Source organism: Capra hircus, chromosome 5 (genome assembly GCF_001704415.2).
Source record: "Capra hircus breed San Clemente chromosome 5, ASM170441v1, whole genome shotgun sequence".
In the NCBI taxonomy this organism is placed as follows: Eukaryota; Metazoa; Chordata; class Mammalia; order Artiodactyla; family Bovidae; genus Capra; species Capra hircus.
In genome coordinates this window covers 63,087,963-63,107,865 of record NC_030812.1, presented here as the reverse complement: position 1 = coordinate 63,107,865, position 19,903 = coordinate 63,087,963, and the positions used below count along the sequence as shown (strand labels likewise).

Sequence of the window (19,903 nt, the reverse complement as noted above, 5' to 3'; positions counted from 1 at the left end):
CTCTCTTGAGTAAATCAAGATAGAGAGAAGACATTAATTACTACTATCAGAAAAAAAAAAAGAGGGCCATTACTGCTAATCCCATGGATATTAAGAGCATAAAAAGAAATATTATCTTAAAAATTATATGTGCCTTCTCTACATCTCTAATTCTGTGTTTGTAAGGAGGGAAGATAGCTCTGTGGAAATAGAGACTATCCAAATAACCAAAACACAAAATGCAAAACACACACACACAAAAACGAAACCACAAGTGGTTATCAGTGTTTGCCTCTGGGAAGCAGGAGTTGAGGTGGAAATGGTTGGGCAGGGGCTTTTCTACCATTTGACTTCTGAAAAACGTGTGCTCATTTCTTTGCACAAATGTCTCAGTGCCTGAAGGAACTGAAAGCAAAAATCACTGACACCCTCACCCCTACTGGGTATCTCTGGGAGAATGAGGGTAAGTATAATGTCACTCTGCAGGAGTTTGCCTAGCAGGTCTTTAACAGCCATTTAAACTCCCAGGCAGGCAAATTCCCAGGAGTTGGAGGCTTACACTGTTCCTTTTAGTCACTACTTTCATATTTACATATTGCTTATATATTGAAACTTTTTTCTTGTTTAAATCTAATTTTTATTGTCTTCAGTTTCTCTTATATCACTGCTCTATATTTATTTAAAATATCAATTTTTATCCATTGGAAATCACCCTTCTACCATTTCATTTTTCTGCATGTTCTTTTAGATACTATTTTATTACTTTTGTAATTTTAACCTTTTTGTTTGTTTTCCTGATTTCTCCCTTTTATTTATTTTAGCTCAGCTGTGTGAACGGTTTTCCTACTTTGCTTTAAATGGTGACACTGAGTGCAATAAGTTCGTTTGTTTTGTTCACCATTGCATTTCCTATGCTTAGAATAATGCTGGAATATAGCTGGTATTTAATAATATTTACTGAATAAAACTGAATTAATTCAAATTCCCAGCAGCTAGAGGCTTAATTAGTTAACTAATGGGAAGAGAGAACTAAGGTCATGGCACCTGGTCCCATCACTTCATGGCAAACTGATGGGGAAAAAGTGGAAGCAGTGACAGATTCTATTTCTTGGGCTCCGAAATCACTGCAGACAGTGACTGCAGCCTCAAAATTAAAAGACGCTTGCTTCTTGGAAGGAAGCTATGACAAATCTAGACAGCATATTAAAAATCAAAGCAAAGACATCATTTTGCCGATAAAAGTCCATCTAGTCAAAGCTGTGGTTTTTCTAGCAGTCATATGCAGATGTGAGAGTTGGACCATAAGGAAGGCTGAGTGCTGAAGAATTGATGCCTTTGAATTGTGATGCTGGAGAAGACTCTTGAGAGTCCCCTGGACTGCAGGGAGATCAAGCCAGTCAATCCTAAAGGAAATTAATCCTGAGTATTCACTGGAAGGACTGATGCTGAAGCAGAAGCTCCAATACTTTGGCCACCTGGCGTGAAGAGCCGACTCACTGAAAAAGACCCTGATGCTAGGAAAGATTGAAGGCAAAAGGAGAAGAGGGCAACAGACGATGAGATAGTTAGATAGCATCACCAACTCAGTGGACAGGAATCTGAGCAAACTTTGGGAGACAGTGAAAGCCAGGGAAGCCTGGTGTGCTGCAGTCCATGGGCTTGCGAAGATTCGAACACAACTTAGCGACTGAACAACAACAAATGATCCAAATTAGGGAGGCTGGATGAAGGCAAGAGTAACAGCGGGAACTCGTCAATAAAACAACAATAGCGCTTGCTTTTGAACACTCAAATGTGCCAGGTACAAAGCTGCTGCTGCTGCTGCTGCTGCAGCTAAGTCACTTCAGTCGTGTCTGACTCTGTGCGACCCCATAGACCGCAACCCATCAGGCTCCCCCATCCCTGGGATTCTCCAGGCAAGAACACTGGAGTGGGTTGCCATTCCCTTCTCCAATGCATGAAAGTAAAAAGTGAAAGTGAAGTCGCTTAGTCATGTCCGACTCTTAGCGACCCCATGGACTGCAGCCTACCAGGCTCCTCCGCTCATGGGATTTTCCAGGCAAGGTACAAAGCTAGATGTTTCAAAATCAATGTTTCATATTACTCTTCATGGCAATCTGGTGATAACAATAGTAATAGAGGATAGACATTTATACTATGTTAACTGCTTTATATACATTACCTTATTTAAATCTATGTCAAAGGGCTTTCTTGAAAATGAAAAGTGTTAGTATATGTAAAAGTTAAGTTAAGTCGCTCAGTCATGTCCACTCTTTGTGACCCCATGGACTGTAGCCCACCAGGCTCCTCCGTCCATGGGATTCTCCAGGCAAGAATACTGGAGTGGGTTGCCATTTCCTTCTACAGGGGATCTTCCTGACCCAGGGATCGAACCCAGGTCTCCCATAATAGAGGCAGATGCTTTAACCTCTGAGCCACCAGGGAAGCCCAGTATAAAGTCTCTAGATAAAGCCTACACAAAATCATCACTCAATATATGTTATTTATCTGTCTCTCATCCTCACATTACCTTCATCATCATCTCACCCTCCTCCTCCTCATCTTTATTATTATCCTCATTTTACAGGTAAGGACTCTGAAGCCCAGAGACATTAAGTAACTTGGAAGAGAATCAGCTGGTTGGAATCCAGGTTATCTGCCTTCCGAGTCCTACTCTTCCCAAGATTTTGTAACACTTATTACAAAAGGCATACCATGCAGTGAAATTCTTTAAACCCCACCCCTTGAATCACACGCTAAGATAATTTGACCTATAGAGTTCTTTGAGATCCTTATTGCATTTTATAAAATCAGAACTCAAAATCAAATAGGATTTCAGTAAGCTTATAAGTTTGCAACCCCATGGACTGTTGCCTGCTATGCTCCTCCACCCATGGGATTTTCCAGGCAAGAACACTGGAGTGGATTGCCATTTCCTTCTCCAGGGGATCTTCCCGACCCAGGGATCGAACCCTGGTCCCCGACACTGCAGTCAGACTCTTTACTGTCTGAGCCACCAGGAAAGCCCTGTAAGTCAGTCAGGGTATCTCAACTCTGAACCATGAACAAAATTGGAAACACTATATTTGCCCAATATACCACAATTGTTTCAATAATTCTGGAATCTTCTCTTAAACTTCAGAACTAAGTCTAATGTGGTTTCACTACCTTATATAAAAACAAGTTCAAATGGATGAAAAGCCTCTCATTTACTCATAAAATGCCTTTTAAAAGTTCTACTATTTTCTCACTGATAGGCTAGACTTTCCTGGCATGGAGATGGGTTGTGAGTGACATTGACCTATTTGTGAATGCAGCCATTTGAAATATCCAGTCAGATGCAGATCAGTTTTGTTAGCTGAGGCTTGAGGTTTGAATCAAAATTCATCCAGACCTTAGCATATTTCCATATGCTCCACTGATAACTGAAGGGGAGGGACAGGTTTTGATTTAATCTAGCACCAAGCAAATGACAGTCACTGGCACTCAGCCTTATGCTTGTGTTCTGCAATTATTACATTTAAAAAAAAATCAGAATTTATCTTATTGATGCCATAAGTGCTTATTCAAATAAAACCTTAAGAAAAATTAAAATATTTCTAACAGAAACAGATATAGAGACCAGTGAAATCAGGAAGTTTAACAAAGTTTAAAATCTTTCCTTTGTTTTTAAGCTTTAAAAAATTTTCTCGTGGGTATATATGAGTGTGTATGTGTGTGTTTAAAGTATTATATGCATGACTGATCTGAGTGACGTCCTAAAGCAAGAGAGCTACCAGGATCTTTGCATATAAAAATATAATTTAATCGTCACAAACTCTGTGAAATAGATATTATCCTTAGTTTGCAGACTGGAGGTTCAAAGAAGTTATATATTCTGTCAGCTAAGGACTGGCTAACTGGATGCGTGCACCCTCTACTGTAAGGGCAGAATAGTTGAACAGTCTTTCCCAGACTCCCTTGCTGCTAAATGTGGATGTGACTTAACCTCTGCCAAACAGAGCCTCTTGTAAGACATTTGAAAAGTGGAAGTGAAACAAGAGCTGTGCTTCTGCTGTTTGCGCTGGCAAGCAGGATCACAAAGTTCTGCGACGACAGCATCTCGGTTTCCAGTTGCTGGTTCCCAGGGCAACTAAGAGAGTTGCCACAGGGCCTTCATCTTTTGTATGTACAGATTTAGCAGCCACGCCATGGCTCTGGAGCCAGTGATCGCAGAAAGGCAGATCCCTGATCCCTAAAGGGCACATATGTTGCTGTGTTCCTGAAGTTAACAGTTCTTTAGCTTCCTGACTCCCCATCTTCTTGGACAACAACTGCCCTAGCATTCCAGTTCTGCCTGTGACTTAGATTATCTTCCTGGAACACAGCACAGACGCTGCTCCTGTGCCCTTCCAACTTCTCCTGTATGGATTTTCTCTGCTTGAAATTCCGTTTCTGCTTTACTTTGTTGAACACTGACTAATTAATATGGTAAGTAACTTGCTTAGTCAGCCAAGAAGTACAGATTCAATGCATGCCTGCCAAATCCCAGAGCTTACACTCCCTTTGATGGAACATTATGGAGTGAGATTCCTTTTGCCTGTGGTAAATGCAGATACCCAAGGGGTGTGGGGTGGGGACACCAAGTTGGCCAAGATGTTAGGCCCGCAGGTGTTGGTTCTTTGGCTTGTAGTCTACCCTATTCTGTGCACCTTCTCCCCATTCACTAAGCTAGAACAGTTTCCATTTGTTCCCTCAAGTGTGTTAGTTGCTCAGTTGTGTCTGACTATTTGTATCTAGTCTTTGCAACCTCATAGACTATATAACCCACCACTATATAACTCCTCTGTCTATGGAATCCTCTAGGCAGGAATACTGGAGTGGGTAGCCATCCCTTCTTCAGGGGATCTTCCTGACTCAGAAATCGAACTCTGGTCTCCTGAATTGCAGACAGATTTTTCATCAAGAAAGCATGAAGGAGCCAATTATTGATTTTTCAGCCACTAAAGTCTAAGCCCCAAGATCCCAGACACTAATAAAATTTCCCCAAATTGGAAGAGGCAGATAATCAAAGAGTAACGGCACACTGAATATCTGAGAAGGTCCTGAACTCTGTCCCTCCCATCTCCTGTTTCTCAGGCCGAGTCCTGGGGATTAGGCTTACTGAAAGCTTATAGGAACTCCACATCACTGGGGAATCCTAGAATAGAGGGATTCTTGTGCTTTTTCCAGGGGAAGGTACGGGGAGGCGCCAGAGGTTCCCTGCACCTATTGAGGTACAGAAGTGAATGATATGGCCACGTGGTTTCCCTGGGGAACCAGGCATTCCAGGTGACACTGTGGGGCTGGACAGGAAGGAGGAGTGTGGTCAGGACACTAGGACAGTGCCTCAGAGACCTTTCCCACTAATGACTGAAGATCAGAAAGAACATTCTTCCCCAGATGCTGGACTGAGTCCCAACCCTGCACCCAATCCCTCCATGTGCATGCGTGCATGCTAAGTAGCTTCAGTTGTGTCTGACTCTATGCGACCCTGTGGACTGTAGTCTGCCAGACTCCTCTGTCCATGTGATTCTCCAGGAAAGAACACTGGAATGGGTTGCCTGACCCAGGGAATGAACCCATGTCTCTTACCCCTCCTGTGTTGGCAGGCAGGTTCTTTACCACTAGCACCACCTGGGAAGCCCAATCCCTCCACAATGCTATGCAGTTCTGGAATTCAGAGGAAATCTCAGAAAAATTCAGTAGAATCATCCTGAGTTAATGAAATGAGGTGTCCACCAAGGCTTGAAATTGGATTAAACCCAGTTACATAAAAGAAGAAATATTTTTCTTGCATGCATACCCTGAGTGTTGGGCTCTCTCACTGCACAACTCCCAGTTAATTCTGATGCTGGACTCAACTCTTTTACAATTAAGGTCAAGAAGAGTTACTGCTCTAGAACAGGGGTCAGCAAATTACAGCTAGGCCCATGAGCCAAATTCGGCCCACTACATGTTTTTCATTCTCCTGCCTATTTTTGTAGGCTAAGTAAAGCCACTCTTTCGTGGCTGAGTTTGCCGAGTTGTATAATTGCAACAAAGATCACTACAGTGCAAAGCCTACAGTATTTGCTATCCATCTCTTTATAGAAAAAAAAAAAATTACCAACGCCTGATATAGAACATGGGCCTTGCCTGGCTCTGTCTCATTTCCTGTCTTGCACTCTTGTCCTTTTGCTGTCATCATGGGGGCAAAGTCTCATATCAAAATCAATGGAAAAGCTCTGCCTTTCTCTGCTCTTACAAATGTATCCAGGTTCAGATCCAGCTCTTCCTCCCTGAAGTGCCCTGAGAATCAGTCCTCCTTAGACCAGACTTCTGTACCCTTGTCTCCTGACCCTGCATTTGCCTACCAGCCTCCCAGCTCTGACTTTTCTTCTGTATCCTTTGTGGGCATCTCATCCCATCTGCTTTTGGAGTCGCTGTTTCCTATGGTTGTCCACAGCACTCTGATCTTCCTCTACTCACTCCACCACAGCTGAGAATTCTGAGAAGAACCAGATTTCACGCCAGCCTTCACCTGTGAGGGGGCCATCTGGCCCAGGTTATTGACTTCAGGGTTTTACTCCCTTGGCTTGGATAATACCAGTATTTCAGTGCCTAAATGGAGCACTTGATTCTCTTCCTTTGGCCACCAAGTTAGTCAATGTTAGCTTGAACAAATAGCTCAAAGAGCAGTAATAAAGGCTCTGGAGTCAGCTTTAGAAGCAGGAGATTTGAGGCTATGTCCCTTCTTACCCAGGAAGTGATGAACACGGATTTTCATTGTGTCACTCCAAAAAACCACTTACTCCACATTTTCTACATACCAGACACTGTTAGATGCTATGAGGTGTGTCAAAGCTGAAAAAGACATAGTCTATGTCTTCAAAGAATTTACACGTTCTTTTTATCCATATGGACTTGACTCTCCACAAAAAGGATAAAAGTATTTTGAAGGCCATAAAAGAATCTTTAAAATTTTCTTTATAGACCTGTCTTAATTTTTTAATTTGGGGTATAAATACTGCTTTGGGGGAAAAAAAATCTCATGAAGTCACACCAAGTTTTAGATAAGCTGATCATCTGAACTTTCTAAAGTTTGAAATGTCCTCGACCATTCTTCTGTAGCTGGGTCCTCTGTTTATTTTTGTGGCAATCAATGGCATCTGGAAACACTAAACTGGCCTACCATTCAACAGATTCTCCTCAAGGGATAGTTCTTAATCAGCTTTCAATGGCCTAGACGCTAACATGGTAGCATACCATAAATACTTGTTGAATGAACAAATTAAAAAATAAATAGGTGAACCTAGCAGTCCACTACGTTCTTCCTCTGAAATTTTACAGACTTATAATTTGTGCCCTCATTAGGGGAATGATCACATAGGGATTCATACTGAGTCATTTTCATGTTTCATATGTTGTATTTTATCCATCCTATACGGATTGCAATTTTATTGATTCCCCTACAGCACTTCTATGTCCCTGCTAAGTGAAATATTTGTTGAATATCAGCTATTCCTTTTTGTTTCCTTCTGTTTGCCTTCCTCTGTCTCTTTCTCAATTAGAGTACATGAAAATGTATTTTTAAATATTTACTGAATAAATCCTTATTCTCCTTGATCTTAATTTTAAGACAGAGGAGTTCAGCAATGTCTCTTTCTTAAAAAGACAATAAAAACGAACAAACCCCACAATCATAAGTTCCTTCTAACTATATGTGAGGTTGTGAATAGGGAAAATGTTAGTTATATCCAAGCTAAATACTCTAATAAGATCTTCCTAGAAACCTATGACATCCCAATGAAGGTGAGGAGATAAGAAGAGGGAGAAGCAGAAGAAGAGAAATGGGAAGTTATTTGGGAAAAGAAAAGAATGCAGTTTGAGGGATTTCAACAACAAATATAGAAAAACCTTAATAAGGAGAAAACTGCCAACCAAAAGACATTTACCTTTGCATCCCTCACAGGTCAGGGCGTTATAGTGATATCCAGATGCTCTGTCTCCACAAACAACACATAGCTCATCCCCTTTGATTCTTCCTGCTGATGCTCCCAGTCGGGCCTTCTTTGTTATGGGAATCTCCACTGCCTCAGTCTCTCCCTGATAGAGAGTCTCAGCAGGCATTCGCCTGAGTTCATATATTCCAGGAGAGTACCACTCTTCAGGCTGCTGGGGATAGAAACCCACATTGGAATAATAGGAAGAAGGGGAAATCTGTGGTTGAACCTGGGGAAACTGAACGTTGTTGTATTGTGAGTACGGTTCCACTTCTAGATTCTGTCCCAGAGGACCTGCCACTTGTTCTGTTAGTACTCCTGAAAAAAAGTGACAACAAAACTGGAATTGATATCATCGTTCTATAAACAAGAGGCAGTTTAGCATACGGTTAGGAGTACAGGCTCTAAGGAAAGACTGAAATATTTAAATATTTACATTAAAATTTTAACATAAAAATTAGCTTTTTACAGTAAAAATACTATTAAAAGATTAAACGACAAAATTAAAAGCTCAGAAAGATATTTGCAACATAGAGGACAGACAAAACACTCATATCACTAATATGTAAAGAGCTTTTGCATATCAATAAGAAAATATTCAACATGGAAAAAAAGGAAAACATACAAGGATGCTTAAAAGAAAAACAAAAAGGAAAGTTGGAAAAAATTCAACAATTCATAGTAAAAAAGATAACAGGTAAACATACAAATGCTGTCTTTTGTCATTTCCGTCTCGTGAAATCCTATGAAGTGGATAATAGTATTATCCTCACTTATAATTGAGTATTCCAAGGTTGAGAGTAGTTAGGCAACTTTACTCCTACACACCTAAGTAGCTGAGATTTAAACTTTGAGTCTGACTTCAAAGCCCATGTGCTGAATTGTTCCTCTCTGCTGCTGCTGCTGCTGCTAAGTCACTTCAGTCATGTCCGACTCTGTGCGACCCCAACGACGGCAGCCCAGCAGGCTCCCCCATCCCTGGGATTCTCTGGGATGACTTCAAACGTGTGATGCTTTAAAGAATGATGGTAAAGATTTCCTCTTCCTTCTTTTATACTTGAGTTTACTAGTCCCTTCAGTGCCCCCATTTGCAGGTAACCTATAACTAGGCCTGCAAGACTATGCATGATCCTACTGTTTCTTTCTTTCCCAACCATTTCCCAGTGTTCTGACTTCCGTATTCCTTGAATGTGCCTTGCTCCTTCCAGAATCAAAACCTCTCTCACATGCTGCTTGCTGAGCCTGGAACCTTCCTCCACACAGCTACCCACCTCCAAGAACATCATCTCACTATTCTCCACTTATCTTTAAATTTCCCATTAAGTATAGCTTCTCTTGAGAAGTATTCCTTGACCCTGGGTTCTGGGAGTCTTGGTTCTGAACCTAGTTATATGGTACTTACCTACACTGCCTAGGCCTCCCTTATCTGTAAAGAGAAGACTCCATGCTTCATGATATTATAGTTCTTCTTTATATCAAAAACTTCTATAAGTTTATGACCAACAGTTTATGGGCATTACAATTAACAGCCTTTCTACAGTGACAAAGTGGAAAATATGTATGTTAAATATTAGTTGAAACAAAAAAGCTTTCTGCATTGATCCAGGAAATGATTGATGGAACACAAAGTATACAGTATCTGTGTGAAATCAATTTTGTTTCTTTTATGCCCAACTTATCTATATAAAATCAGCACTGAGTCAGTATATCTGACAGTCAAACAGTTTTGGCAATGGTGCTTTGTCTTATGGTCACAAAATGGAAGAATATAAAAATATGGAATTATTACAGAAAAAAGATAAAACATATACAAAATTTGGATCATTTAGTAGCTAAATATGATTAAAATTCCTGGAGTGAATACAACTGAAAATAGTGAAAAGCATTAAAATCATTACTTTCACCTAGATTTATCCTCCAACCCATCTTACCCCTACTCAACTCCCCATTCCACCCCCAGCCCCAGATTCTCTCCATCTACAGGTCCAGTGAAGTTAAGCAACTTGCCTGAAGTCACATAATCAATTAAAGACAGAATGTTGATTCTCTAGAATATAAAGAAATGTATAGTCATTTTCTCTTTAAAATTCCAAGGTCTCTGAGCATTCTTTCAAGAAATCTTTTACAAATCAAGAGACCATGGAGTTCCAACTCAAGTCAAATCATGTTATCAGTATCATATCAATCTCTCGAATCATTTCAAATTAAACAGAAAGCTTTCACAAAGACATCAATTCTATTACATGAAATTAATAAACAGGGTGAGATTATGATATCAGTACACACAGTATTATTAAATAACACCTTTATTCCAAAAGCACATCCACTTCTAGTATTTCATAGTGTTCCCACCAAATCCCCACAGAGTAGAGACAATAAATATGCAGGCAACTTACAATTAAAAGAAAAAAATCCAGCATGAACACCATGCTCCAAAAGAGTGGAACAAGAGCTTCCATGAACTGACTATAAGATCTTAAACAACTGCCTGACAATTTTCTGTTTTCTTCTGTAAAATGAGGCTACTAACAACCAGCCTTCCTATCTCATAAGGTAGTTTTGAGTATAAGATACAGTTTCTGAGAAAAAGTTTTGACAAGTTAAACACCATAAAAAGGCATGTTTGTTTCCTAAAGAACCCAGCAAAATCTTGATTCTAATGACAGTTAATTGATAGTTAATTAGTAAATATTAATACACATTAATCTGTTTTGATATATTATCTATCTTTTAAATAAGGTATATATATATATATCTTACAATTTGCTAAACACAGAACTAGGTTCTGAGAATAAAACAGTGAACAAGACAGAAAAGAGGCCCCAGACTTTCTCTTGTTTGTGTGCTGGGGGTGGGGAGGGGTAAAGGTATGTCAAGGGCTGGGATAAAACCAAGTAAATGAATACAGAATTTTCTGACAGAGCATAAGATGTGGAGAGGGCAAAGGTAGGTCAACTTCAGAGTGTACTTTCTGAAAAGGTAAATTTATTTCTGCTTTAATACAATTTATGAATGATTTCTTAAGAATCAGTTTATCAAGAAATAGGAGAATTTGGATTTCTTTATAATAGGAAATTTTCTGTGGGAGTTTAGGGAAGAGTTCTTAAATGGGAACACTTGAATGGACTCCAGGATAGTCTGAGACCCCCTGCAAAAGGAAGAAAAATTTTCTGGGTAGAGAGTCATTTAGTAGCATTTAATAGTTTCTCTAAAGGACTAGACCAAAGGGAAATTTCTGAGATGGAAGCCCTCTATAGCTTTCAATGTGTTAGCGGCTAACCATGTGGAATAGTGAACATTTGCAACATGGCTAGTGATAATGAGGAAATGAATTTTTCATTTTCTATAACTTTAAATAATTAAAATTTAAAATAACCACATGTAGCTAATGATGCCATATCCAACAGCACAGCTCTAAGGAGTTTGTGACTAGAACCGCTGGGTACCCAGATGGGAGAATCAGGTTCATGTGAGGAGGATGGCGCTTTTTCTTGAACCTGTAGTTAATTGCTGATGAGCCCAATAAAGGATTCAGATTATATCCAGTTTTTCTCCCTGGCACAATGCTGACGCTGGTAAATGTTTTATGAATGTTTGTTGAAATGTTTCATGAATGGAAAAACTGCCTTCTTGTCCTTTCTTATTCCCTAACCCATGGTTCCTCAAGTAGATGATACGACTTGGTTTGTGAAATTGTTTGCCAGTCCTGGTGCCAGGCCTTTGCGATGTTGGTGCCTCTTCCCACCAAGTTTGTCAACCCATCGCTTGCTCTGTGATGCCTGATCCAGTTTCCCCAGGTAGAATTAATCTCTCTTCCCCTCTGCACACGCTGGTACTGCACACTCAGAAGCATGTACCATTGCTGCTGTTGGTTTACAGGCTCGTGTTTCATGCTATATCATTTAGGGTGGTGGGACATACGCATCGCAAGCATCCGGCCATGCAGACAAATCTGGATTCAGTTTACCTGCAACATGCTGGAAGTATGAACTTGGGAAACACATTGAACATCTTTAAGCTTCTGTTCCTTTCTTATAAAGCTGGGGTAATATAATACACTACTATGTATAAAATAGATCAACTAGTGAGAACCTATGTATAGCACAGTGAACTCCACTCAAAGCTCTGTGATGACTGAAACGGGAAGGAAATCCAAAAAAAAAGAGAAATATGTGTACGTGTAGCTGATTCACTTTGCTATACAGCAGAAACGAATACAGCATTGTAAAACAACTATATGCCAATAAAAATTGATTTTAAAAAGGATAGGACAATATAGTAATTGAAACAAAATATAGTACCTAGGTGAAAGGTTAAAGATAACCTAAGAAAAAGAATCTAAACTGCCCTGACTAAGCATAAACATTCAATACATTTTTGCTATTGTTGCGGTTAGTCTGTGGACTTCAGGGGAATACATTAGATTCAGTTCAGTTCAGTTGCTCAGTCGTGTCTGACTCTTTGCGACCCCATGAATCACAGCACGCCAGGCCTTCCTGTCCATCACCAACTCCCAGAGTTCGCCCAAACTCATGTGCATCAGTCAGTGATGTCATCCAGCCATCTCATCCTCTGTCGTCCCCTTCTCCTCCTGCCCCCAATCCCTCCCAATATCAGAGTCTTTTCAAATGAGTCAACTCTTCACATGAGGTGGCCGAAGTATTGGAGTTTCAGCCTCAGCATCAGTCCTTCCAATGAAAACCAAGGACTGAACTCCTTTAGGATGGACTGGTTGGATCTCCTTGCAATTACTATATATTATATTCCCTTTTTTCCTTCATTTGTGGCACCTTAAAGAGTGCCTGACACAGTTTAACTCTTTAATAAATGTTTATTAAATTGAAATGATGGGGAATTTGCTTCTCCAGCTTTCCATCTACTTTCCATTACTAAATACAGTCTCAGTCATTTTAAAATAAAACATTTAACTAAAATAACATGCTGCGAAGTTTACAATCAGAAATATGTTCAAAATTACAATTATTGTAAAAATGACGAGTTTCTCTAGCTGGAAATTCGAAAGGTAAGCTTCTATTTTGAAAAAATATGAAAACAGACAATATTCTTTATACTATCTATATTTTGATTATAATCTGTATTTTAGTTCAGAGAAAACAAACATACTGGGCTTAATGCTGAACTCTTTACTCATCTGATTTTCCATTGACTTTTGGGAAAAACCTGTTGTGAAACTATTTCAATAAATTTTTTGGATCTCTTTTTATTTTTCTCACCATAACCCACAGTTTGAAATAAATCTTATATCATGATCCTTATACACACTTACACATATGTATAAATAATCTGAAACAAAATTTCCATGAAATAACATGTATCCTTACCCCTGACTGCACTCTGATATTTCTACTGTACTTATTCAGTTCTAAATTTTTAATGCTGGTCACAAGTCACAAAATAGATGTCATGACCTGCTAGGATCTAAGACTCGCCATTTTAAAACATTGCATTGAACAATGTACTTTAAAATGTTTTTTCAAGTGTCTGAGGGCATTAATACTTTAGCTGCCTAGTGTTTAAATTGGAAGAACTGTGCTACTTTGACACAATATCCAGTGAAGAATTGTAGGGAAAACACACTTAGATTTAATCTCTATGAGATACCCACCTACCTCGAGCCCTACAAAAATCACCCCAGCCAGCTTTTCACCCCAGCCCTCTGGTTCTGACTGAGCCATCTTTGATGGAGATCTGTTGCTGAAATCTCAAGCAAAAGTCCCCCACATTTCCTCAGTCCACTGCCAGACGCTCCACCACAAGCAGCTGTGAACATTCTCTTACCTTTAGCGGACTTCATGCTCATCACTTCCATGGCGAATCCTGAAGATGTGTGGCTGTGACAAGGACTGATTTGAACTGGATTTTCTAACTCCTGAAACTGCATTACCATTCTTAGCTTACTCACAGCAACTGAAAATGAGACTAGGTGAGGAGTAACAGAGGCCAGAGGTTGTACGGTTTACTGATTAACTTCATTACTGAGCAGAATATTTGTAAATGTTTATGAGAAAAGTCCTCAATGCCAAATTGCCTAGTAAGCTGGAAACCAGCCTCTTAGATAAACATTTTGGGGGAGCACATTCCAATTTAGGAATTTTCAGAGGATAGATTTTGGTTCAGTGGCTCTAAAAGTAGATTTGAGGGTCTAGAGCCATATTCTATGTTTTGGCATTTGTTCCTCTCAAAAGGGTACAGAATGGTATAATTTTGTAATGTCAGGAAACATGAAAGCATAACACTGAACGGTGTGAGGCCAATTAATCCGGGCTTATACGCAGTGTTATGGGTAGAACTGTGTCCCCTCCCCACAGTTAGTATGTGGAAGTTCTAACTCCCAGCTCCTCAGCATGCAACACAGTTTGGAGATAGGGTCTTTACAGAGGTAACCAAGTTAAAATGAGGTCATTAGATTGGTTCCTAATCCTGTATGACTGGTGTTCTTATGCAAATGGGAAATCTGTATTTCAGACACAGAAGCTCAAAGAAAAGGTGGTGCAAAAGACACAGGGAAACATCATCTACAAGCTAAGAAGAGGCCAGAAACAGATCTGTCCATTTCAGCTTTCAGAAAGAGCCAACTCAGGCTTGATTTTGAACTTCTAGCCTCCAAACTGGTACAACAATACATCTGTCATTTAAGTCACCCAATATGTGGTATTTTATTACACCAGCCTTAGCAAACTAATACCTGCAGGCTTCCTTGGCATTCACTAGCTTTCTGGATCACAGACAAACTACTGCCTTAATTTCCTCGTCTGCAGAATGGGACTGATAATCACACAACCTCAGAGAGTTGTTATGAGGACTCAATAAAATAATGTTTATTAAATGCTTAGCACACTGGGTGGCTACCCATCATCATTATATTGATATTTTAATTATTCAGCCTTGGACTCACATTGTAGGTTGGTTTGCTTCCTGAGTAAGAATAATTTCTGTGGCATAACCTGTGGATACCAAGCTTGTGATTACAGGTTATTTTTTGGAAGGGAGGGCTTTAGAGTAGGACTCAGTAGTTCTGGGGTTCAGCTCAGGGATAATGCAACCAGACATATCAACAGATGGCAAAAACATAGATAATAATTCCTGCCCTACTTCCCTTATGGACCTGTTGTGAAGATAAAATGACATAATAAATATGAAAGCAGTTTTAAAAGGCAAACATGATCTATATAAACATAATAATCCCTGCTAAGCCATTTCTACAACCTTTACAGGTTTACAAAGTGGCTTTCTATGCATTGGGCTTCACTGATGGCTTAGATGGTAAAGAATCTGCCTGCAATGCGGGAGACCTGGGTTTGATCTCTGGGTTGGGAAGATCCCCTGGAGGAGGGCATGGCAACCCACTCCAGTATTCTTGCCTGGAGAATCCCCATTGACAGAGGTGACTGGCGGGCTACAGTTTATGGGGTTGCAAAGAGTCCAACCTGACTGAGTGACTAAGCATGCACACACACACACACACACACACACACACACACACACACACATTATCTCACCTGATTCTTACTTGCACGTCTTGAGGAAGGTATTATTTCTGATGCCCACTATCTTTTACCTTGTTTTGCAGACTTGGAAAGGCAATTCAGTGAAGTTATGTGATTTGTCTTAAGTTAGCCAGCTATTAAGGGATGAAGCTAATGCTCTAACCCTTGTGGTAGAAAAGCTAAAGCACACCTGCCCTCATTGCCAGGAAAGAGTTATGGTTCCTGGTTGTATTTCAGTTTGTATTTCTCAACCAAGAATCACCATTTGCAAAGCTGTTTTCAATTCTCAAAATACATTTTTCCCCTAAGGGTCTGTGCTGTTTGAAACAGTAGTCACTGCCTATATACGGCTACTTAAATTTAAATTCAGTTCAGTTGCTCAGTCGTGTCTGACTCTTTGTGACCCCATGGACTGCAGCACGCCAGGCCTCCCTGTCCGTCACCAACTCCTGGGGTTTAAATTAAATTAAATTAGAATTAATTTCTCAGTTACACTAGTCCCATTTTAAGTGATCGGTAGCCACAGGTGGTTAGTGGTTACTGCATTAGACAAAATAAACCTACTATATTTTTTATCACCACAGAAAGTTCTACTGGATAGCACTGTTGCAGATGGTACTTGGGAGCAATGTGAATGATATGCCAGTTGTGCCAAATGGAGGCATAAGCTATGATGCCATAAAAAAGGGAAGTTCCAGAGCAAACTCTAGCAATGATTTTCAGAGAACTATCCTTGAGAAGAGTCTTGACCAACAGATTTGAGTGATACAGTCTCACCGGAAAGACCTTCTCCACTGAGAAGGTGAACAGGAACGTTCTCTTAGCCTGAATCCTTACTCATCCAATTCTGATTTCCTGGTCTGGACTATATTTTGGTTGCCTACTCACTATCTATGGAATCTTAGCAGATTATTTAACATCCTTAGATCTCTATTTTCTCATCATCAAAAGGGGAATAGTAATGGTATCTACCCTATAAAAGTGTAATGGGAATAAACACTAATGGCAAATAGAGTATTTACAATGTGCCAGGCATTCCTCTGAGAATTCTTTAAATGAGATAAGTAACTCGCACAAAGTTAAGTAATCTGCCTATGACCTCATGCCAGTGATATGGGACTGGCATAGATGGGGCTGAATGCAGAATCCACTAACCAACCTAAAATACACTCCACATGATGCCTGACATGTAGAAAGGGCTCAAGAAATGGCAGTGGTTATGATCACATTTTTCTTTTTTAACCACTGTAAATGTATAAATTTGCAGCCTGATTTCATGGTCAATCTTTCTCAGTTTGGTTATCCTGAGAGTCCCTGAGACCTGTTTGTTAGCCTGCAAGGTTGAGAGCCAGGCCCTGGATGGTAGTGGATTCACCAACTAGCTGGTTAGCCGGTACCTCACTGCATACCTCTTCCAAACGATGCATACCCTATCTGAAAGATGCAGTAATTTATTTTGTAATAGGGAAAGGTTCTACTGATATTTATTTTCCATCTCCCATTTCTTAACCTTATAACAACAGTACCAGATCTGAGAATCCTGGGAGAGCAAGAACCAAAGCCACAGTGAATTAATAAAAATCCTAGAGACTGCTTCAACCTGTAAAAGAGATATAGGTAATAAAAGGTAGTAACAAAATATTTAAATAAGGCTAAAGTAAAGCTCCATTTTGTCTGAGACAATGGTATCTTTCCATCTTCTGGAAACTTTCAGCTTTGATTCACCCACCAGGTCAGAACTACATTGACTTGTGTTAAACTCAGTGAGATGGAAAAAGATTTGAAATCAAATGTCAGAAATATTATACAACATTGCATCTCAAGACCTTTAATTGTATTTCAAAACCATCTGGCTGGTTCTGCAACATCTGAAAGTTTCTTTTAATTTAAGCAAAAGACATAGGCAAGAACCAGATTTCAATAAAAATAAAGCTATACAGAGAAAATGAACATCAACAGCTGAGAAAAGCATAATGTAATGAGAAGTAGCTAAGGGAAATGAAGTATAAGTGGATAGGATTATTTAGGATCTGACCTCCTGTGACTTGCTGGACCTCATTCATAATGGGGCTTTGGAAACACTGTCAGAAACAATAATAAAGGTAACACAAAAATGTAGATTCTAGAACATGTTTTTTTTTTTTTTCCTTAGAACACCCAGAAATTTAGCTTGATACTGTTGGTTTCTGTTGGCTCCTTGAAAATTCTTAGCACTCAACAATGTTAAGATCAACAGAATTTCCTCCATTTAATAAGTAGAGTGGTGCTTATCATTCCAACAGTTTAAATAATAACAACTACGTTTCAAACCCTGGATGAGCTATACTGCTTTATGATGCCTTCAGATTTACAGGACACTTTCCCACACAGTCATTCAATCCTCCAACAAACAGCGAAGTGTTATTATTAACCCCAATTTACAGGGGAGAAAACTGAAGTTCAGAGTTTCAACTGCCTCTGCAACTTTATTTCTTTCAATTTCATCACTTATTTCCACTCACATTCATTGAACTTTTCCCAGTAACGCCGAGCTAAAGGAACTGGATTCATCGTACTTGAAATGGTTGGTATGGGGACATGAGATTTGCAGTGATATGGATGAACCTAGAGTCTGCCATACAGAGTGAAGTCAGAAAGAGAAAAACAAATCTTGTATATTGGTACATAGACATGGAATTCTAGGATAACTGTACTGATTAATCTATTTGCAGGGATAGGAATAGAGAGGCAGATATACAAAACGGACACGGGGACACAGGCTGGGGAAGGACAGGGCAGGATGAACTGGGAGAGCAGCACTGACATATGGATGCTACCATGTGCAAATGGACCCCACTCCAGTACTCTTGCCCAGAAAATTCCACGGATGGAGAAGCCTGGTGGGCTACAGTCCATGGGATCACGAAGAGTCAGACATGACCGAGCGACTTCACCACAACGATGTGCAAAATAGATAGCTGTTTTGGAATCTGCCATATATATAACACTGAGAGCTCAGCTCAGTGCTCTGTGATGATCTAGAGGGGGTGAGGTGGGGAGTGGGTTAGAAGGCGGTCCAAGAGGGAGGGGATATATGTATGCCGCTGACTCACTTTGTTGTACTGCAGAAATTAACACAACATTGTCAAGCAAATACACCCCAATAAAAAAAGATTGTACCTTTTCTTGCTTATTCTGTGCTAAGAATGGTTTTCTGTTTTCTGAGTCTTTCAAATTCTGTTTTTTTTTTTCCTTTAGTTCTCAAACCACAATTTGCTAAAAGAAGACAGATTTTAATTGACATGTCACATTCTACCCTATTCATTATGTCACACCATGGGAAGCTGTGGACTTTGTCATTATTACCTTTTATTATGTACTAATTGCATAAGACTCTGCCTTCTTCATTCATCAGAGAAGTCTTTCTTAACCCACTCAAATTAATCTTTGACCAAGTTTCCTGGCTTTCGGGATCTCCCAGAGGAAAGGAAATTTGTCTTTGTTAGGTCACCATGTCCTTCCATCCTGAGTCCTGTGTATGGATTGGGGACCAGTGAGCTAGGTCCCCATGTGGATTTGTGAGGCAGGCCTGGCCACAGAATGAGTTGAAGGATCTTACAAGGTGATTCCAGACCCATCTCTGCAATTCTTTCTTTCCTTCTTTTCTACATGGCCCAACCTAAGAAAAGAGAACTATAGAACAAATGTACACCACTCCCCTACCCCACCTGAGCTTTCCTTTGAGTATTCTGACTGATCGGCAGCTGGGGATCCCATTAGCACTGTGTGGCAGTCCCTCTGGTGATGGTGCACATCCTTCGTCCACCTCTCATTTCAGCTGTAGCTGTAGCAGGGGATCATGTACAAGCTCAGACTCACTTCACACTTGCACCCTGTCATTTCAAGAGCAGGCTGCACATCTCTGCTTTTTGCCCAGAGCTTCTCCAAGGCCACAGGAGACCACACAGCTTGACTCTACTGGGAGTAGCGAAAGCACGGCCCAGAAGCGCAGGGACGTTAATGTCCCCGGAGTGACCCTCAACCAAGGGGAGCCAGAGGTCAGTTAGTAACTTCTCCAGTGCCTGGTGCCTCAGTGGACAATTCTCTCTGCTTCTCCCAGTGCAACCAAGCTCCCCTTGCCCACAGCAGTGATCTCTATAATTCACCTCATCTTGGTTTTTCCTCCTTCCCTGTCTTATCACCCCACTCCTTGGCTCCTGCTCCCTAGGATCATCTCTCACATAAAGTCTGCACACAATCCTTGCTTCAGGCTCTGCTTTTCAGGGTAACCATTTATATGGACGGAAAGGCTTCCCCTTCTCCTTAGGCAAAGCCTTCTAGAGGGGCTCACAGTCGTCTCTGGAAGCAGCTGAAAGGCCTCATTCACGAGGTCATTAGTGTATCCACAGCCCATTAGTGAGTGCTCATCAGTAT

At 40.3% G+C, this 19,903-nt stretch overlaps 1 protein-coding gene across 4 annotated transcripts in view; it reads right to left on the bottom strand.

Moving 5' to 3' along the window:
• The window catches only part of NR1H4 (nuclear receptor subfamily 1 group H member 4), an 80,052-nt gene that overhangs the window by 38,708 nt on the left and 21,441 nt on the right, over window positions 1-19,903 (bottom strand). For 2 of the 4 annotated variants that reach the window (XM_018048151.1, XM_018048152.1), the window contains exon 4: window positions 7,935-8,300. In XM_018048151.1, the coding sequence (XP_017903640.1) occupies window positions 7,935-8,300 (366 nt within the window). Of the gene's footprint in view, window positions 1-7,934; window positions 8,301-13,781; window positions 15,237-19,903 lie in introns of those variants that run through there. The other 2 variants (XM_005680502.3, XM_005680501.3) reach the window with 2 other exon arrangements.